Source organism: Nannobrachium achirus (genome assembly GCF_963921795.1).
Source record: "Nannobrachium achirus genome assembly, chromosome: 24".
Taxonomy (NCBI): domain Eukaryota; kingdom Metazoa; phylum Chordata; class Actinopteri; order Myctophiformes; family Myctophidae; genus Nannobrachium; species Nannobrachium achirus.
In genome coordinates this window covers 6,988,613-7,011,530 of record NC_137831.1, presented here as the reverse complement: position 1 = coordinate 7,011,530, position 22,918 = coordinate 6,988,613, and the positions used below count along the sequence as shown (strand labels likewise).

The 22,918-nt window shown below is 42.6% G+C and overlaps 1 protein-coding gene across 1 annotated transcript; it reads left to right on the top strand.

Moving 5' to 3' along the window:
* Positions 1 to 1,423: 1,423 nt before the first annotated feature.
* On the top strand, positions 1,424 to 21,480 carry LOC308279927 (beta,beta-carotene 15,15'-dioxygenase-like). Its single transcript, XM_080720148.1, has 12 exons — positions 1,424 to 1,506; positions 2,203 to 2,331; positions 8,236 to 8,365; positions 10,243 to 10,390; positions 12,153 to 12,300; positions 13,929 to 14,149; positions 15,282 to 15,452; positions 16,446 to 16,538; positions 17,095 to 17,200; positions 18,024 to 18,118; positions 19,530 to 19,641; positions 21,316 to 21,480. Exons 1-12 carry the CDS (start codon positions 1,443 to 1,445, stop codon positions 21,468 to 21,470), a joined length of 1,572 nt encoding a protein of 523 aa, XP_080576274.1. The 5' UTR covers positions 1,424 to 1,442; the 3' UTR covers positions 21,471 to 21,480.
* The last annotated feature ends 1,438 nt before the right edge of the window (positions 21,481 to 22,918 follow it).

The following is a 22,918-nucleotide window of genomic DNA, read 5'->3' as shown; positions in this document are numbered from 1 at the left end:
ATACATCCTGGCTGGATTCTACACATACTGTATGAAAAGCTCAAATAAATAAATAAATCACACCTAATGTGAAGTGTACGGTGCTATTTCCCGCGAAGCTTTGCCATTGTGACCCTGGACGTAGAACAAACTGAGCGCTTTGTGCCAAGATGTAGGCCAGATGTAGACCAGATGTAGGCCAGATGTAGACCAGATGTAGGCCCCGGACAAAGACAGATGTTGGAGCTTTGCTCAAAAACTAAGGTGTGCTTTTCTCAATCTTGACTGAGAGTCTGTAAAAAACATGTTCAGCAGTGTCTCTGGATATATAATAATAATAACAGTTACCTACTCCTCCCACAGGGGAAATTCAGTATTTTACAGCCCAACCCAGCTGCAGTGAGCAATTAGGGGTTAAGAGTCTTGCTCAGGGACACACATCGACATTGCTATCCAGGCCATTCGAACCAGGGACAACTAGGGGAACTGGTTCCCAGGCAGGCTCCCTAACCATTCAGCTATGGCCGCCCCATATAGACCATGGACGTCTTTACAACTACTGCATGCTTCCTGCCCTTCTCTCCTGTTATCTGACTTGCTGTCCATGTGAATCTCAGTCTTATGCAATCCTGAGTGTCCATGGTGTGTTGCAAAGCCATGGTCCAAGGAGAGAAGTGCACTCCAATAAAGGCCATTGTCAATTTAAACGCTTCTCTCATATTTAAGTAATATTACAAGAGGGGGTGTGGGTTACCGTGATTATTGGCACGCCTGCGTTGCCTTTAGGCAGCACAGAAGTGCCAATTCAGATATAGTATATGCAGGCGCGCAAACGCAATGAAATCATAGAAGGGGACACATGCGCGCGCGCGTGTCCCCTTCACACACACAAACACACACACACACACACACACACACACACACACACACACACACACACACACACACACACACACACACACACACACACACACACACAATAAAGAAAGAAAGATGGAGAAGGGGCGAAAAAGGGAATGGAAACACAAAGAAAGAAGAGGAACAGCTACATTAAATCAGAAATAAGCAGTTTTCTGCTGACATTAATTAAGCAGGAATCATGCAATTGCTTCTTTTTTTTTCTTTTTTGTATTTTATTATATTCAGGCGGCTAACAATGCTCCCTAAAAAAATCTAGTCTCTGTGGCGCTTCTAGGAGCCGCAGTCTACCTCCAAAACTATTATTTTATCTGTAAGAAGCTCTGTCATTAGCAGCTCATTGGTGCATGAACCAGCCGACCGGGGCTAAAAGGATTGACAGACAGGTAAACCAATCTGAACAAGAACAAGAGAGAGAGAGAGGAGTGGTTTAAACTATCAGTAGGGTCACAGTACATACACAACACAACACATGTTGCCTCTACCCTGAATTCTTCTCATCCTACTGCAACTGCAAACCACTTTACTGGGGAAACAACAGGAAAATGCAATCCGTATTTGGAAAGAATGGAAGTGAAACTCCCGAGCCGGTGAAAGCAGACATCAAAGGTAAGGCTTTATAAAACTCTCACTAAAAAGAGTTCCAAAAGATTTGGGGAATCATTTTGAAAACTTTGAACAAAACTTGTGAAATTTTTATAGGCTAATTCTCTCTCTCTCTCTTTTTTTTACTGCGTTACAAATTATTTTAATTATTTTGTTATTATTTACTTTTACAGATTTACATTATTATTGCAAAACTCACATTAATGGCCCTGTTTTTTTTTTTAAATCTATAGCCGATCCGCAAGCTCACAAAGTGAAGTGTTGTGAGCTTGTAGATCTGCTATTTTCGCTCAGTTTTCAGCCCCAGAATAATTAAGGGGTTTAAGTTATTGAGCACTATTTAAAACCCTATTATAAATCACTAACATTGCAACTACAAGGCAATTCAATGGGATTTAATTACTTGCGCCAGCAGAGCGCACAAGTACTGCATTCGGCTGCGTAGCCAAATCAGGGACCAGCATTTCTGGCAAAGTCATTATTAACATGCAGCCAATGAGGGACCCGTATTCGTGGTGATTCCAGTGGTGATTTCACTATATGGCCTACTTGTGCACAAGGCGCAAGTTGGCAACTCAACAGAGTGCAGTTCTAGTTAAAACATCCTTTCTTCTCCTCTCCTCCGCTCTGTGTGTGTGTGTGTGTGTGTGCGCGTGTGCGTGTGCGTGCGTGCGTGCGTGTGTGTGTGTGTGTGTGTAGGGGCGGTTCCTGATTGGCTGCAGGGTACCCTGCTACGCAACGGTCCGGGTCTGTTCTCGGTGGGAGACTCCGCCTACAACCACTGGTTTGATGGCATGTCTCTGATCCACAGCTACACCTTCAAAGAAGGTACGTTGGATTACAATCCTGGATTACATTCAGATTATAATCCTATTATACACATGGGTTATAATCCTATACACCTGGATTATGATAATCCTATACTCCTGGAAAAGGATAATCCTATACACCTGGATAATTCTAATTATACAAGTTTTAGAATAGCACATCTGTACACCTGGATTATAATCCAGCCTTTCTGCCGTGACACAAGACAGTGCCGCTGAACGCGTTGATAACATACATTTGGAATTCAGCAATATCACCTTATACACTTAGACACTCTGAACACTTAACACATACTGGTGGGTTTGTTTTTAATCTACACCAAATCTCTTTGCCAAAGATAGTTGATCGACAAGCTCACAACACGTCGCAACTTGTAGATCAGCTATTTTGTGGAGAACGTTCCCCCAGTATTAGACAATGGGCCATACGAGATGTCGGTATCGGAAAGGTGGCAAAGGTTACCATCCATTTTTGAAAAGCTCTATATCTGTAGATTATAATGTTGTATGATAACCCTTTCTGAGACACAGCTAAATTGTTGTTATCAGCTGCTAGAGTTGGTGTACCATTAACTTTACATTACAGGACAAAAAAATAAAAAACATTCATTGGGCTAAAACGGACCCCACAAAAGTGTGAAAAGTGATGACTCATCACTTCTCATCACTAAACCATTGTCTTGTGGGCCCAAGGAATGTTTTTTGTGCAAAACAGATGCTTGCAATGGATTCAGAATCATGAAAAACCCTTAGTTTGACCCCTCATATGCTACTTAAAGCAGATTATTTTGTTTGCCTTTTTGTCCTGTATGTAAAGTTAATGGGACACCAACTCTAGCGGCTGATAACACCAATTTAGCTGGGTCTCAGAAAGGGTTATCATACCAAATTATAATCTACAGAGCTTTTCAAAAATGCATGATAACCTTTGCCACCTTTCCGATACCGACATCTCGTATGGCACATGGACTATACAGGGAGGCTGGGGTTAAGCTGGTTACATGTAGGCCTATAAAGTTATTTTCAATCTGTCCTAATGTCCAAGTTTTAGGAAAGGGGAATATTTACATATTTACGTACCCTAATATGACGTACAGTAAATGTACGGTGCTATAAAAGTAATAACAATTTAATAGACCGTTTGTCAGCCTTCTGATTGGTCCCTGAGACTCCCTGACTGGCCAACCAGAAAAAAACATTCACTTTTCGCTACCGGGGGTGGAGTTATGCAGTGGGAGAAAGTGGCTTCAGTCTTTCACCGCGTTGCCATGATGCGGAGCACGGCCAGCGTGCAGTACGGCGCTGCGCGGTCATAGCGATTTCGGTCATTATAATGAATAAGCTTCAACAGACTAGTTCACATGAACCTTATCAATGTAACTAAGAGTTCCGATTGGCAGACAATTGGACTCGAGTCATGATGACTCGACTTGACTCGGACTCGAGTCATATTTTTGACGACTTGGACTTGACTCGGACATAAGGACAAAAACTTGAGACTCGACTTGACTTGGAAGACAATGACTCCCGACTCGACTCGACTTGAGACACGCTGACTCGGACGACTTGCCAAAAAAAAAAGAAAGAAAAAAAAACATGCCACTATAATGGAATGTAGCCATCTACCTAGGTTCTAAATCTAAATGATCAGACATGTAATGGATACTGGTTTAATTCATGCAGAGTTGCAGACTAATCTGCATGGTATTTTTTGACATTTACTTTAGGAAGAAAGGTTTCGCTCTTCAAGATATAAACCTGAGATATAACCTGTGACTCGACTTGAAAAGCTTGACTTGACTCGACTTGACAACCTTGTGACTCGACGCGACTTGACGCGACTTGACATGACAACCTTGTGACTCGACTCGACTTGACAACCTTGTGACTCGACTTGACTTGACTTGCCCACACCAGAACAACTTGAGACTTGCTTGAGACTTGGACCAAATGACTTGTGACTCGACTTGGACTCGGATCAGAGGGACTTTTGTCCCTCTGATCAATTGTCTGCCGATTGGGTACATATATTTTAAATGGGCAGAATTACGACAGCCAGCCTATTATGCAGTGGAATTATAGGCTGGCTGCCAGCTTCCTACCCAAGATGCACTGCGCTTTCTCTCTCTAGATCTGTCCTCTGCCTGTTCCAGAGGATTAAACTAATTAAAACATATATTCTCGGGGGAAAACTCCTGTTTTGCAATGTAACTACTGTACTTTTTTCTTCCCTTTGTATTAATATCACGTAGATGTGTTTATTTTGGTACTTTAAATAGCTATAATGAGGCTATGAAAAATCTTTTTTCCCCATCCACTTCCATTTTATCTGCCCTGGTTGTTTCGTCTCACCTAGTAATAAGAGCAAAATGGGGTGGGATTAATACGGTCTATTCAGGGGTACCATGGATGAAAAGGCTATTTACAAGGGTGACAGCAGGGCCATAAATGAAAAGTATTTAAATGCCTGTTTAGATTATAATAATAGTGTATGTTATTGTTCCTTGATCCTGACATACTGCTATCTTCCAATTCACCAATCCACTGGTTCCAAAGCTGTAGGTAAATTCACCAAACCACTGGTTCCAAAGCTGTAAGGTAAATTCACCAACACATCACTGAATGTTGCTTCCAAGAAGTGAAAGTAAATACATTACAACAGTGTGTAATGTATTTACTTTCACCAGCAGAGCGCACAAGTAGAGTGATGAGCTCTGTGGGTATGTATGTCACAGTATGCTGGGCCTTTAGTCGACTCAGTGGACTTCATTACACAAGTCGACTCCCACCAGAGAACGTCGGAGGTCGAAGTTGCGAGACTTTTTTGTTAATGCCCTAGTTAGCAGTGACGTCACATAGAACGCTGCTCCCTCATTGGCTAAAGGCCCAGCATACTGTGACATACATACTAGAGCTGGGATCGGGCCCATTTTTTCTGTCCGACCCGAACCTGTGTCCGACAGTTTTCTGTCCGACCCGAGTCGACGTCCGAGCATTAATCATGAAAAAGCGTCCGACCCGAGCCGAGGCCCGAACCTTATGTTTTCAACGCTTTTTCGCCTTGTTTCTTTTTCTTTGAGGAAGCCACTGATTTACACTCACTAGCAAACGTGTTATAATGTGCAGTGAGTGCATGCAGCGTGCCTGTTTGTTACCCTTAATAATATTAAGCCACATTGTGGCTTGTGAAAGTGTTTTAAATAATTACACAAGTAGGCTACGTTAGATTATTAAATAATAGGCTATAACGTGCACTGCGCGTCTCTTGTCTGACTGCAGTCAGTGACTCGCTGCAGTCACACACTTAAAATCCTCTTTTACAAACTGTTAATAAAGTATTCACACACAAACCTTTTCCACATGTTCAATCAATATCAAAATGTATTCAGTCTTACCAGCATAGACGAATCTGACATCTGCTTTTAATATCCAGCGTCCACAAACGGCCAGTCCACGGCCAGTTGGCCGTCTTTCTTAATCAAAAACTATTATTAATCCAACCATTATGGTTTATGGGTTTTAGGCTACCCACTAAGCAATTTGGGTGTTAAATCGCGTTCAAATGACGTCTTCGAGCTAACCAGACGTCTGGCTAGATCCGGTCTGTGACGAGTTTAAATTTTAAAGTTTTTTCAACGGCTATACATCAACGTCATTTAAACGCCTTTAGCGGCCCCTAGCGGCCGCCGAAAGTAGTGAAAATGTAGTGAAATTGATGGCAGCCAGCAAGGTTTAAAATCACTATTCCTTCGTTCTGAGCGCCGTCTGCTACTCGAACCACCGCAGCTGAACGTATTTGTAATGATTTCTTACACTGTTATTATTTGACACTGGGAGTCACCGGGGTTCGAACTCCAGACCTTCTACTTTTGAAACCTGTGCGCTACCCCTAGACCACGGCACAGCTTGTTACTTGTGTGTATTCCAGAAGCTATTAGTAGTTGACATATCCCTCCCACTGTTCGTTTGAGGTCGGTGCATTTGTTTGACAACACAAACTACTTTATATTGATGCATAGCTATAAAACGATTTTATTTAATCAATCATTATCGTATGGTGGGGGTGGGAGACATGCAGTCTTGTGTGTTTGTGGCTGTTGGTGTCAGAATGAATTATGTAACTCAGAGAAGTAATAGTATGCTGTCATGCAGCGTACCACGGCATTATGCAATTATTTATTACACTTTTAGAATTTTTCAAAGGTATTGACCAGCACGTCTTTTAGACGTGCAATGGCCAGAAACTGCTCAGTGGACGCAATCAACTATTAAGGTAGAACCGGGAGATACTGTTAGCATCCGATAATGAACAACTTGATAAAAATGTATTTAAAAAAAAAGATGGTCTAACACACGTTTGCCCTAAACGGTGATCTATCGTTACATGGAAGCGTTCAGATGACGGCTACAACTCAACTAGACTATATAGTGAAATTGGCTCTTAAAATTACTTTAGTCCAATATTTGAAAACCAGGTGTGGATATTAAAGCTGTTTTTTTAATCAACAAGTATGGAATAATGGATTAAATGTAATCAGCTACAATCGGTCTATAGACAGACTGACGATAGACGGTTCAAATGAGGGCTAAACATAACCATTGGGCTAAATGACGGCTAGTGTTTACTGGGTAAGGCTACATTCAACATCGGACTTTTTAATTATGTCTGCGTTGACAACTAAGTTGAAATGCGTCCATACCGCGGCGCTGATTTCCCTCTTTCGTTTTCAATTGCTTTAAACTTTACCGTAGACAAGTTAACTTTTATCTCGGCTGGCGGCAACATTATCTCTCACTCATTCGCTTTTTCTTCTCGTGTATCTGTTTGTTTGTTTGTTTGTTCTCTGTCACATATGACACTCCGTCTCCCACTTCCTTTTCCCCATGAACATGTGTGCATGGTTGTCAAGACAACGCACTGAGCGTAGCCACGTGCAGTGCACCAGAAAGACAAGGAAATAGCACACACAGAGACGATAGTTGTATCGTTTTACACTTTATTTTCTATGAATCAAAATTATGTCCGACCCGAATCGACGTCCGACAATTAATTGTGAAAATGCGTCCGACCCGAGCCCGAGCCCGTCGGGCTTGTCGGGTCCCGTCGGATTTCGGTCGGGTATCCCAGCTCTAATACATACCCACAGAGCAAAAAAAAAAAAAAAAGCCCTCCATGATTTTCACTTCAGCAGCAGCGCAGCGCTTGAGATCTGATGCGCTGAAGTGGACTCATTCAATAAGTGAGAACAGACAATAATATGGATTTCGGAGCGTAATTACAATGCATGTTTCATTAAAAACAATATATATTTTTAAGTTGAAGGATATACTGTATATATGTTTAAATCTTGGGTCCTCTCAGATCCTTGTGGGCAAATGCATTTTGGAATGCCCCGAATGAACTGAGGCAATTAGACCCTACCCTACCCTAACCCGAGGGACAAGTGACTATTTTAGACCCGAAACGGCTCGGGTCTCGGGTTATCGGGTCCTGGAAGACCCGTGCTACGCTCTACTACAGTGTGTTGTTGTTGTGTGTGTTTCAGGTGGGTACTACAGTGTGTTGTTGTTGTGTGTGTTCCAGGTGAGGTGTACTACAGTGTGTTGTTGTTGTGTGTGTTCCAGGTGAAGTGTACTACAGTGTGTTGTTGTGTGTGTTCCAGGTGAGGTGTACTACAGTGTATTGTTGTTGTGTGTGTTCCAGGTGAGGTGTACTACAGTGTGTTGTTGTTGTGTGTGTTCCAGGTGAGGTGTACTACAGTGTGTTGTTGTTGTGTGTTCCAGGTGAGGTGTACTATAGTGTGTTGTTGTTGTGTGTGTTCCAGGTGAGGTGTACTACAGTGTGTTGTTGTTGTGTGTTCCAGGTGAGGTGTACTATAGTGTGTTGTTGTTGTGTGTGTTCCAGGTGAGGTGTACTACAGGAGTAAGTTCCTTCGCAGCGACACCTACAAGAGGAACAGCAGAGCCAACAAGATTGTTGTGTGGGAGTTTGGAACCATGATCTACCCTGACCCCTGCAAGAACATCTTCTCCAGGTACACATTTAACCCTCTGGTCCCTGCAAGAACACATTCTCCAGGTACACATTTAACCCTCTGACCCCTGCAAGAACATCTTCTCCAGGTTCACATGTACACCTGCATATGATAATGATGCTATGGTGTCCCTAAAATAACATGTACACAGCCGGGCGGATTGGGCATCTGCAGTGTTGGGAAAGTTCACTTTCAAAATGAACTAGTTCAAGTTCAAGTTCAAAACTTCTAAAATGAACTCGTTCATTTCATAGTTCATAATTCTACATTTTGAACTAAAGTTCAAGGTTCTTTTTTTAACCATAATATATTTTTACTTTTGGCTATTCAAATGTATTTTTTAGACGTTGCTGCAAGCTATTATTTGTAAAAAATTATTGACACAGCCCATAAAGAACCTCACGCAGCAATTATTTCATCCAACTTAATATTGAGGTGCCCACAATATTTAGGTGCCCAGTGCCCAGTCTTCCTGCACCCTTATTGTGAAGGCAGACCTTTCTAACCGTCCGCGTTGGTTAAAATAGCTGATCTACAAGCTCACGTTGTCTTGTGGATGCGACGCGTTGTGAGCTTGCAGATCAGCTATTTCGGCACGCAACACACGTCATACGACGAAGTATAGTCAGGCTTTACTTGGGTGGGAGACAACGCAACGAGGAGGAGACTCAGCGCTTCATGTAGAGAAGCACACAGCTGTAGACAGCACCGCTCAGGCGCTCACATATCAACGTCCGCAAGGTCTGCGAGTCTGCAGCTGGGTGCTATTGGAGCATGTGAATGCAAAGTAAGATGAGAGGACGGGCAACCGCGGACCGCCGCACGAATGGGCCGAACGGGCAGACGAGCGCCGTTCACGGACGTCAGAATGAACGTGTTCGACAATAACGTTCATCATGCGGATACAAAGAGCGTTCAGTTCGTCACTAAGTGGAGGAGGCCAATCCTTCAGTAGCACCGTGCCCACAGAGCAACGAGACGTGTCGTCAATGTAAGCGTTTGTTCAGTAACGTGATTGGCCCACTGGCTTGTCTATCATCTGAATACAGGCCTAGTAGCCCAATCACAGGCTATACTGTGGCCCAGGAGTCCCACCCAAACAGATATAACAGCTGATAAAGAAGCTCACATTCCCACAACTTGGAGCTGCCTCGACGCGTTATAGGCTTGTAGATCTTCTATTTTCACTAGGGTTAGGGATGGGTCCTGGGGTGTGAGTCTAACTAACCTGTCTCTCCCTGTGCCAGGGCTAACCCAGTGTTTCTCAACCAGTGGTCTGGGGACCACCAGTGGTCCCAGGTGGTCCCCAGCTAATTGATGGAAGAGTTGTTAACCAAATGGATCTACTGTATCTTATACTTCAACTCTTGAGAGCGTAAAATGAAACCTAATGGACATCTGCATTACTTAATTTACTAAGAAGTCTACACAATTAGAGAATGTAGAAGAATTGTTATTTTGCCTGTTATCTCTCCTATGGTACAAACATCAATACAGCATCTTGTAGATCTGCTATTTTTTATTGAAGAGAGTTAGCCATAGATGGTAAAATATCTCATCAAGTACAGTGCAAATCAGGTCTGTTTTACTGAGCATAGTGAAGTGATATTGATGAATTCCAAACATCATCAAATTATTCTGCGGCATCCCTGGGATGGCATCACGTCACCCTAGGGTGCCACAGCACCCACTTTGGGAAACCCTGATCTTGTCTGTCTGTCTGTCTGTCTGTCTGTCTGTCTGTCCGTCCGTCCGTCCGTCCGTCCGTCCGTCCGTCCGTCCGTCCGTCCGTCCGTCCGTCCGTCCGTCCGTCTGTCTGTCTGTCCGTCCGTCTGTCTGTCTGTCTGTCTGTCCGTCTGTCTGTCCGTCCATCCCAGGGCCTTCACCTACATGTGCAATGCCATCCCTGACTTCACGGACAACAGCCTGATCAACATCATCCGCTATGGAGAGGATTACTACGCCTCTTCAGAGTTCAACTACATCAACCAGATAGACCCACTGAGCCTGGACACTGTGCGCAGGGTGAATTATACACACGCACGCACGCATGCACATACATGGAGATCCCAATCTGAACCAGCCACACAGATACAGTATGGTCCATGTCTTGGCCGTCTGGCCAGTGATGTATATCGATGACATCAGGGATCTTCATATACCGGTATGGGCATAAAAGGGATTCTGGGGAATACCCATATATGGACTTTTACATAGGTGATGTCACCTGTGATATCACCTGTGATGTCACAGTGATCGGGGGATCGGGGGATCCACAGTGTCAGGCGTGACCTACAGACAGACAGAGATATGTGGACAAGATGTGCCGGTTTTCATACAGTCGCAATAATCTTCATGTTTCATACTGTAGACGTTTGGTTATCTTTAGAACGTGTGCACTCTGAACCACCCCAGGCCATTGCAGTAAAGATATAATATATTATAATAGCCCAGGATTAGATAACATTACAGTATGTCATAAATGACACAACTATTATGTGCTGGACCGGTCGGAAATAGGGTTTAACTGACCTAAACAATGACACACTGGACTGGCTTGCTAAAACGAAGCTGAAGGTCTAAGGACATACGACAGAAGAAGAAGGGTGGAAATGGAACCTGTAACTCTAGAGGCGCTGATGCCTTGTTCAACCCTGTAGTTAAATAGCTCTATATTGTGACAGTAATCATTGCTATAGTGTTTGTTCAGTAACAATGTTAAATAGCTCTATATTGTGATAGTAATCTTTGAGTGTTTGTTCAGTAACAGTGTTAAATAGCTCTATATTGTGACAGTTATCATTGCTATAGAGTGTTCAGTAACAATGTTAAATAGCTCTATATTTCGACAGTAATCATTGCTATAGAGTGTTCAGTAACAGTGTTAAATAGCTCTATATAGTGACAGTACTCATTGCTATAGAGTGTTTGTTCAGTAACAGTGATAAATAGCTCTATATTGTGACAGTAATCATTGCTATAGAGTGTTTGTTCAGTAACAGTGTTAAATAGCTCTATATAGTGACAGTAATCATTGCTATAGAGTGTTCAGTAACAGTGTTAAATAGCTCTATATAGTGACAGTAATCATTGCTATAGAGTGTTTGTTCAGTAACAGTGATAAATAGCTCTATATTGTGACAGTAATCATTGCTATAGAGTGTTTGTTCAGTAACAGTGTTAAATAGCTCTATATAGTGACAGTAATCATTGCTATAGAGTGTTTGTTCAGTAACAGTGATAAATAGCTCTATATTGTGACAGTAATCATTGCTATAGAGTGTTTGTTCAGTAACAGTGATAAATAGCTCTATATTGTGACAGTAATCATTGCTATAGAGTGTTTGTTCAGTAACAGTGTTAAATAGCTCTATATTAAATGGTAAATGGTGCATTTGCATAACGCCTTCATTCAAGGCGCTTTACAGTGCAACGCTGTCACCCACACACATTGATACACCGATGGTGAAGGAAAACCATGCAAGGCACCAACCTGCTCACCGGGAGCAACAAGGGGTTCAGAGTCTTGCTCAAGGACTCTTCCACTAAGCCCGGGATCGAACTGGGAACCCTTCGGGAACCCTCAGTGTTCTAATGACGGTTTTATAGTGCCTTATTTCGGCCATTTGTGAATAGCCGATCTACAAACTCACAATAAAAATAAAAATATTTTAGTACTTTAGCCACCACTGCAGTAGCCATCAACCTCATCACATCAACCTCATTACGATGAAATACACCATTATAAGTAGAGTAAATGTACTTATTGAAGGGGTATTTTCTCCAGGTGAACTACAGGAACCACATAGCCATCAACCTGGCCACGGCCCATCCTCATTACGATGAGGAAGGAAACACCTACAACATGGGAACAGCCTTCATGAGTCTGGGACGACCCAAGTACGTCATCTTCAAGGTCTCCAAAGACGCCACAGGTACCAGAACACTCCACACACACAACTCTAAACGCACGCACGCATAAACACACGGACGGACGGACGGACGGACGCACGCAGGCATGCACTCGGAGTAAAGCCTGTTATTCGCTCTAGGGGTGGCCTAAACCGGAAATAAAATAAAAAAGGGGGGGAAACAGGCTTATTCCAGAAGGGTATTTCCTGCCATCTATGACTACAACAAACGACAACATGGCATAACGTTGAATCCGTCATAATGCGAATACATATTCTCGATAGTCGCGCTACGAGTTAGAAGAAAGTAGAAATGTTTATACCAATTTTAATTCTGGTTCCGGATTGGTGTTTACGGCAAACCTGTAGTCCGCCTGACGACTACAACATGACGGAGGTTCTTTCCGCTCAAATGATTCCAGACTATTCACCATATTCCTGGCCCTCTCTATGGAGGCTGCCATTTTCTTTTACAGAGGGCGCTAGAGAGTTTTTCTCTGTGTGCTGATTCAAAAAGCATCTTTCACTTCCTCCCAAGTAAGGAAGTGACATGGAATTGTCTGTTTCCAGATTTTGCCAAAGAAATAAGCCCAACAGAAGCAACTAGGCTATACTACTTTACATTTACATTTGAAAATAGCAGATCAGCAGGCTCACAATGTGTCACATTGCGACACATTTTGAGCTTGTATATTTGCTATTTTAACAATATTGAGGGGAGGGGGGGGGGGGGGGGGTATTTTGAATATTTTTTAAACATTTCAACAACATAAATCTGTGTTGAGGCCCCTGACACATTTTCAGATGGGGGTCTGCAACTGTGGACAAATATGTTAATCTGGGGTCCTTGATATGAAAAGGTTTGGGAACCACTGGTTTAAAAAATATTAGAAAGTAAGCCCAATAAGCAACTATACTATTTTTTTAAAAGACACACATTGCTTATTATAAGCAGGCATGGCAACCCAGGTAATACAGAGCCCAGCTACTGACACTTTAATGCAAGGACAACAGGAAACAAAATGATGTTTTTCAGGCCAGCTTTTTCAGCCTCCGCCTCTTTCAGGATATGAACAGGAAGCCAGGGGCGGGGCCAGGAATATGGTGAATAGGTTAACCAAAGATATTTAATTAATGAAGATGGCTCATCCTCATTGGATCCACTAGAGTGCGACATGGTACACAAATCCTACAAAATGACTCCTAAGTGGGCGCCGGCTCTGACTGCAAATCTCGCGCACGTCCTGTTTACTGGTGCTATAGATCCCGCGAGAGTGTGTTGCTGGGACAGCTAAAGAGCAATAATAAAGTTGATTTTCTCCTTTGTTGTGTCGATGAAAAGAGCCACTTTAGTATGACAATTTTGTTAATATTATGTGCCTTGTGATGATCGGGTCCAATATTTAGTTCAGTGACTATAGCTTCTGAACTATTATTTTGATCTGTGTTCACGTTAGCTCTCTCATTGTAAATGAATAGACTCCAACCTGCTTCTGCCTCCTAAAAAGGCGCCCCCCCTACGTCATGCAGAAACGGGAAGTACGGGTCTTTTGCACACTCTTGCTATCGCCCTCTTGGGGTTAACCAAGGTTTGTGTATTTCAATAAGGAGCGTCGTAAACTGTGGTTTGTGTTTTGTTCATTCCAATCCAGACAAGGAGCGCGGTAAGCCGGCTCTGCGCAAGGTGGAGACGGTGTGCTCCATTCCGCTCCGCTCCATGCTTTACCCCAGCTATTACCACAGCTTCGGGCTGACGGAGAACTACGTGGTGTTCGTGGAGCAGCCCTTCAAGATGGACCTGCTGCGCATGGCCACCGCTTACTTCAGAGGAGTCAGCTGGGCAAGCTGTATGAAGTACGACAAGAACGACACCGTGAGTGGTTTTATATTAGTTCCATCTTTTATGTCATACTTATACAGAACCAGAATAGTGGCTATTTTCTAGGGGTGTAATGATATAGTAACTGAATCGAAAAATGTATTTTAATTTGCAATGATCTACTATGTCGTTTGCAAAAGCAAAATATCGTACCGTTTCGGCTTTGTAACGTATCAGTATCATTTTAAAATGCGGTAATCGCTATCGAATCGTTTTGCAATGCAAATAATTGATTGTATGGAAACTAAGTATTTGTGCCTTGAATTTGCCAATTTTAAGAGGGAAACTGAAAAAGAGGGGTCTAATTACCTTTCCATTCCATATAGCTACTCTTGGTCTATCGATAAATGTGTGTAATCTATGTGTTCATGTCGAGGTGGGTTTGTCCATATGTGTTGAAAAATATAATGTCCATGTATTTGCAGTACTTGCCGCACAACTTACCAAGCCGTGCTACTCATTCGCTGAGTTGGCGGTATCCGGAATCGACCCATGACCTTGTGGTCCAAAGGCGAGAGCTCTACCGACTGAGCTAACCGGGCACAAAAAAATGCCTAAATTGTAAATTGTATACATCACCTCCTGTCTGTGTACCGTTGTGTCTTAGCCTTGTTAATAAACCAGACTGCACAACCCCACCCCCTGTTGGTAATGGTGGTGTTGTGTAGTCTGGCCCTTCACATTAAATAAGCTTTTTCCACCAGCCCTCAGAAAGGGCGAGCCAATCATGGCTGTAGGCTTGGGGCACGTGGTGGGTGGTGGCCTGGTTCAAAACCATTCAGCCAATCAGGCGAGTCTGTGTGTATTCAAACACATTTCCCCCTCCACTCTTATTACAAACATCAAACAGATTGTAGTCTTTGATGCTTTCAGTGACTAACGAGCTATTGACACTTGAATGGCTCAATCAATTACAGCAGCTCACAAGCCCTTTGAAGTTCAGAGGGAGCAATTAAGAGCAAGTCAACTTAACATTTTTTTAAACCACCCCTTGGAAATGAAAATTCTGCTCCCGAGTCCAGACTAATATCCGACACGCAGTGAGGAATTAGTATGAGCAACGCTAGGCTAGTTGTGTCTGTCCTCCTGTCTGTGTCTCCATCTGTCTGTCTGTGTGTCCTCCCAGACATGGTTCCACCTGGTGAACAGGAAGACAGGGAAGACTGTCTCCACCCGTTACCATGGCGACGCCCTGATGGTGTTCCACCACCTCAACGCCTACGAGGACGGCGACCATGTTGTTTTTGACATGATCACGTACAAGGACAGCAACGTGTTCGACATGTTTTACTTAGAGGTTAGTAGGGTTATCCTAACTACGGTATAACTATAACCAACCTGTATGACATGTTTTACTTAGAGGTTAGTATAGTTAACCTAACTACGGTATAACTATAACCAACCTGTATGATGCCTGGCACCTCCATACCTCCAAAACCTGATCAACCCCTACCACATCAGCCAACACAGGGATGCTGACAGAACCCTCGCTAAAAACCCCAGGACAAAAATCCACTCGTCCTATAGACAATTCGCCCTCCTGTCCCCCAAACTGTGGAATAAACTCCCTGTAGCACAGACTCGCTCCCTAGCTTCCGCCATGGCCTGAAGACTCACCTCTTCAGACTCAACCTAGGCCCATAGCACTTGTTGTAGCACTTATGTATGGTCATTGGGGGAAGGGCCCAATGACCATACATAAAAGCTAGATAGCAATTTTTATTTTTTGTTTTTTATGTAAAGCTTTTTCATTGATTGGGAGCTTGGTCTACCTACTACAGTTAGATTTTTTCACTGATGTATTAGCTTGCTTATTGTTTTGATTATTATAAGCCGCTCTGGATTAAGAGTGTCTGCTAAATGTCTAAATTGTAAATTATATATGTTTTACATAAAGTTTAGTATAGATTACCTATAACTAATTATAATCAACCTGTACGATATGTTCTACTGTATATGGAGGCTAGTATATGAGAGACAGTTTTCACTTAAAGGGATGGTTCACTTTCAAAAACACCTTTGGTTTATCGTCTACTCTTTTGGGAACACCCCAGACACTTTTTATGTTTCTTGATTCAGTATTTAGATATTTGATATTCATTTTATCAGACACCAATAATAAATGATTTAAATAAAAAAATCTAATAATGTGGTTCCCCATGGTTTCGAGTTGTAGTTATGAGGTCAGTTTTAGCTTATTGTAACAACTATAGTAACTGATAATAACTACTATAACTGATACTAAATAAATACTATCATAACTGTGTTGTGTGTTGTATACGCTGTATAGAACGTAAGGCGGAACACAGACGACATCATCGAGAGCAAGACATTCTCTCCTCCCACCTGTCAGAGATTTGTCCTGCCGCTCAATGTAGACCAGGTGACATGCACGCACGCACGCACGCACACGCACACGCACACGCACACGCACACGCACACACACACACACACACACACACACACACACACACACACACACACACACCTCTCAATGTAGACCAGGTGACATGCATGCACACATGCACGCACACCTGCACACACCCACACGCATGCATGCATGCACACCCACACACAGGCACGCACCCTCACATGACACAGAGCGTATAATGGACATGCATTGAGAACCAACAACAGTGTAAAGTCAATGTAGATACCTTACATTTCTTACGGTTTCTCTTTATGGACTTTCCTCCTTGCTCTCCCTCACACAAGGCCAGGACTGCTGGCCCAGCAGATCTACAAGCTCAAAAAACATGTCAAGATGTGAGTGTGACATGATTTAAGCTTGTAGATCTGACAATATTTTGTGCTTATACAAAAAAAAAGAAATCAAGTAACATATTGAGGTTTCCTCATTATCATTGTGACACACAGTTTGGAGTCGCTGAATGTTTTTATTGTTGTTGTTGTTAATGTCATTGTCCTTGTGTTTTCAGGACAGTCCTCAGGGCACCAACCTGGTGACGTTGACAGACACCACAGCCCAGGCTGTCCTACAGAAGGATGGATCTGTGTACTGTAGTCCTGATGACATCTTCACAGGTCGATTATCCGAATAAACTACCGTATGTCTGTCTGTCCGATGTCTGTCTGATATACAAGCATGTCCTACATTTGGAGTTAATACCGCCGCCTGTATACTAGGACTTTAACGACTTGTGATTTTTGCAAGTCGACTCGACTCAGTAAAACGTTGAGTTGAAGTCGACTTTATCGTTTGATGACGTCATCACATCACACACGACCTCCCAATTATTTTGGGGGGTGATTAATTTGATGTGAAACATTGTTTTGTTTTTTCACTCAACAGTAAACAAACCAACATAATGTTTAAGTGTATAGAGGGTATCTTCACATTTCTAAAGTGACAATTTAAGTATGTTCTTCAACATTACTTCTGAGACTCCTACATTCAATCCCTCATATACTGTCTGTGCACACCTCATAACACAAACTCTGAACATAATTTGGAGCGCATAGGTTCGAACAGGCAAGGACTAGTATTATTATTAGAATAATATCTACGGTAGTCCTGATGACATATTTACAGGTTAATATTAAAATATATTATACTACAGGAAGTTTGTTTTAAGGGTAACTGTTCGCTAGTTATAATATTACACTCTGCTGCTTACGTAACTCACCTGTCGCCTCGTTCCTGCAGCAACACTGTCGTGCTGATAACCACGATAATAAACACCCTCTTGTGTAATATAATATTATCTTGCTTAAATATAATATCTGTACACCTGATGACATATTTAGAGGTCACATGCACATCTCTATCAATAAATGCATAATCTATATCATAACATAATGTGTTGTGTTGTATTAATTATGATCATATGCTGTGTTTTTGGATCAGGGTTGGAGCTGCCTGGCATCAACTATAAGTTCAATGGTAAAAAGTATCGTTATTTCTATGGATCCGGAGTGGAACGGTCTCCTCACCCTAACAAGGTAACAATACATTATTAGGTCCCATCCTCTTTTACAGTACACTTTAAGACATAATAAGACATAATAAGACAGAATAAAGCCATAATAAGAAATAATGTGTTGGTAATTAGAGATAATATATTTTATTAGACAGAAACAAATACAGAATAGTAGAAAGAGCGAATACATTCTCTGGCACCGTCACCTGCCGTGGAACTGCAGCGGCAGACACTGCCGCACGACCGCTAGTTCGACCAGCAGTCGCACTGCATCGCCGGCGATAGGACCAGCAGTCCCGCCAGTAGGACCGGCGGCCACCGCACGGACTGGCAGGTCCCGTAGCGGTAAACTGCCCGTCCGTGCGGTGGTGGCTGAGACAGAATAGCAGAAAGCGAATACATTATCTGGCACCGGCATCGCTGGTAACTGCCGCGGCAGCCACCACCGCACGGACAGGCAGTTTACCGCTACGGGACCTGCCGGTCCGTGCGGCGGCCTCCGGTCCTACTGGCAGGACTGCTGGTCCTATCGCCGGCGATGCAGTGCGACTGCTGGTCGAACTAGCGGTCGTGTGGCAGTGTCTGCCGCTGCAGTTCCGCGGCAGGTGACGGTGCCAGAGAATGTATAAGCTCTTTCTACTATTCTGTCTTTGTTTCTGTCTAATAAAATATATTAGCTCTAATTAGCTCTAATTAAAAACACATTATTTCTTATTATGGCTTTATTCTGTCTTATTATGTCTTAAAGTGTACTGTAAAAGAGGATGGGACCCATTATTATGAAGTGTGACAACACCACAGTCACTAATAATTAATAATGAACACACAATGCAAGCTTAGGAGTCTGACACATGTGCCCTCTTATAACATTGCAGATATCATTGCTGTCAGGTAGAAACCCTCCAGTCCAAAACGGTTCCTTTTTTATAATAAAAAAAGAGGAAAAGATTTAAAGTAGTGAAAATAGCAGATGAACAAGCCCACAACGCCTTGAATAGCGTGACCTGGTGAGCTTGTAGATCGGCTAGCAGCACTCTTGTATGATGAAGTAGTGCAGTGGTTCTCAACCTTTTCAGGCCGCGAACCCCAAAATAATCATATTTTAACTGGGGACCCCCCCCCCCCCCCCCCACCCTGACAAGGACTAAGAGTTGAGGCATCACATTTTGTATAACACGGTTCTATTGTGAAAATAGCAGATCTACATGCTCACAACGCCTCGCAACGTGAGACATTGTGAGCATATAGATCTGCTATTTCACAATTTCTGCGTCTAATATTTGACAATTTGGCCAATGTTTAATTTGTCATTTTAGAGGTATTAAAAAGTCCTTAAATTGTCACTTTAGAAATGTGCAGATCTATCTATCTATCACGTTGTGTTATTTCTTATTTTACAGATAGATAATAGTGCATGTTGTGTTGTTTTACAGATAGCTAAGGTTGACATACTAAAAAGGGAACACAAGGAGTGGACTGCAGAGAACTGTTTACCGTCAGAACCCGTGTTCGTCGCCTCGCCGGGAGCCGTGGAGGAAGACGATGGTGAGGAAGAGTTGAGGGGTCAATAGAGCAGATAAGAACCAGTACGCGCCCGAAGTAGAGTTCTCAAATTCTGCCCAAACCCGACCCTACCCGACATTTTGGGGCCGGGGTAGGGCCAAAATGTATGCTAATTAGTAAGGCTGGGCCAGGCCTCAGGCTCAATGAAAGAAATATAATAATTGTATTACTTTTAGAGTTCAAATTCTTCCAGAACCCGACCCTACCTGACGCGACCTGAAGTTTTTGGGCTGGGTAGGGCCTAAAATGTATGCTAATTAGTCTAGCACGCAGGTCGCCACCAAATGAACCCCACTGCTCATAAGACAAACAAATCATACTACATGACGTGTATTTCAGACAACTTTTTTAAATTTATTTGTATACATTTTTTATTGTATTACACACACACACACACACACACACACACACACACACACACACACACACACACACACACACACACACACACACACACACACACACGGTATATACTGTATATATGGGAAAAGAAAACACAGCCAGCACACATATTAGGAGGGCATCAGGAGTCACCAGAAAAAAAGGCTGTTTTGATGAATCTATCATGGTTAAAATGGAGTTTGAAGTTACAATGGGTTTTTATATAAAGGGGGACATATAGAGTCTGCACACTGGTTAAGCTCCATAAGTCTATTGCTGGTCAACGTTTTGATCTTAATAGATCTTCATCAGGACATCCTGATCCAGATGTCCTGATGAAGATCTATTAAGATCGAAACGTTGACCAGCAATAAACTTATGGAGCTTAAAGTGATAGTTCACCTATTTTTTACATGAAGCTGTGTGGAATACTTGCCATTAAAATAGTGGTTACAAATGCATTAATCCATTACCAGAGTCCCGTGGTCAGAGTTCTGGTCAGTTTTAGATGAATATAAAGTAGTTCCGGTGATTTGGCAGGGGCTCATGGCCCAATCATTAAAAATAGATGAATCCACAAAACTAGCTTCATTTGTATTGTTGACCTATTTCTACCAAATAGACCAACTTTCGTTCAACTTTGACCCCTCTGTCAAATGGTACTTTTGTGTCCAGTATCACTACGCCGCTGCAACATATTTCCCCAAAATAAAGGGGCTTTGCAGGCAGCTGATCAGAACGAAACCTCCTCTATAAGGTAGAAATAGGCCAACAATACAAATGACGCTAGTTTTGTGGATTAATCTATTTTCAATGATTGGGCCACGCCAAATGGCCCCCACCCCATTGGAACTACTTAATATTCATTAGAAACTGACCAGAACTCTGACCACGGGACTCTGGTAATCAATTAATACATTTTTAACCACTGTTTTAATGGCAAGTATTTCACACAGCTTTATGTCAAAAATAGGTGAACTATCACTTTAACCAGTGTGCAGACTCTATATGTCCTTCTTGATGATTCTGCTTGTCTAGCACCTGGGCCACGGATGTGTGTGCACTATTCTCTTCATTTGTATATAAAGGGGCCCTGCATGCATGGGTGGGGAGTGTCTGATAAAATGAATATCAAACATCTAAATATTGAAAGAAGCAAATTTAAATCTGTCCAGGGTGTTCAGAACAGCCTGATTAGACAATAAAATGACAAAGAGATTTGATAAGTGAAATATCCCTTTAATAAAATAACTTTTTCCACCTGTATGGTTGCAGGTGTGATCCTGTCCTCGGTGATCTCTCCCGACCCGAACATCTCTCCCTTCCTGCTGATCCTGAACGCCCAGACGTTCCAGGAGATCGCCCGGGCCTCCATCGACGCTACCGTCCATATGGACCTGCACGGGATGTTCATCCCCTCCTCTGTGTAATGCCTCACACCGCCAGGGGGATGCAGCAACGGACTTTATGCCAAAGATAGCATTATAATGTTCTCCTCTCATCTTCTGTGTAATACCTCATACCGCCAGGGGGAGGCACTACCGTCCACATGGACCTGCAGGGAATGGTCATCCCCTAATCTGTATATTGCCTCACAGGCAGCGACGGACTGCATACTTAAGATAACGTTATAATGTTCTCCTCCCTTCTGTGTAGACTGAATTCTGCAGATAACATTAACGTTACATTGATATGTCGTTTCGCAGGGCTGTGTGAATTATGAGCATTGCTTCCTGTTGTCAAGTCATTCTCAAAGGCTCAAAACAGTCAACAATAATGTCAAAACACAAAAAAGGTCATAATATGTGTCTGTCCACTTACTCTCCACACAGCTGATTCTAAATGATGATCAATGCTTAATATCAAGCACCGAAGTCACTTAATAATTATCATGTAATCCCCACGCAGAGATCCAGTTGTCACAGCAAGAGCAGCCAATTAGAATGAAACATAGGACAGGAGTTAGTTAGACTAATTGCTTAGAGCAAGTGTCAAGAGCCATTGATCATTAATTTGAATGAGCTGTACATGTTTGGAGGGGGAACTTTTAAGTAGGAAAAACGAATATGATATGACCCTTTTGAAATTCTGTCAGGTTGTGTTCCCACATTACCGTTGACTGACACGGATCACTCAAATGGACTCACAGACTGACAACAAGAAGGAAATTATGTCATAATTCACCCAAGGCCTCGTGGCACATTGCATACTCGATGACACTGCATGTTAGAGGTAGCCTACTAAGACTCGCCTAAGGGGCGAAAAGCGACCTCACCCTAAAGGACAGGGGCGTAAATAGCTTGACGCAGACAACACTATTGCGTGGTGGCCGAGAGTTGTTTGAGGCCCAGTAGCCGAGTCAGGCCGACCTGTGCTGTCGGTAAAATCTAATAATGTATACAGACAGAGCTGCTGTTCATTCCAGAGTATGCTGCTTCCATTTCCTGGAACAGGCTGCGATTTGAAAATAAAACTTGTGTTGAATGATCACATTACAAATATCCAATACAATTACTCTTGTAAATGCCCACTGGTATGACAGGAAGCTCTATTGGGCCCCTTAGTGCTGCTGACGGAACACAGGCTGAAGATGGCTTGATTACATCCACAGTAATGATATTCAAGTTACAAAGACTTGCTACCTATCATATTAACTATTTGTTGTTAGATTGTTCCTGATTAATATGCAAAAGTCACGATAGAGTAAGTTAATATGATATGGCAGAGAAAGCACTATCTGCACAGATACTGTAGCAAGTCTTTGTTCAGAGTAACATTGAAACCTAACTGCCATGAATATTGTGGATGTACCCTTCTATTTAATGTTGATGTTGTCATCTGCCCATTTGTCAATTTGGTCATGAGAAATTGCTTGAAC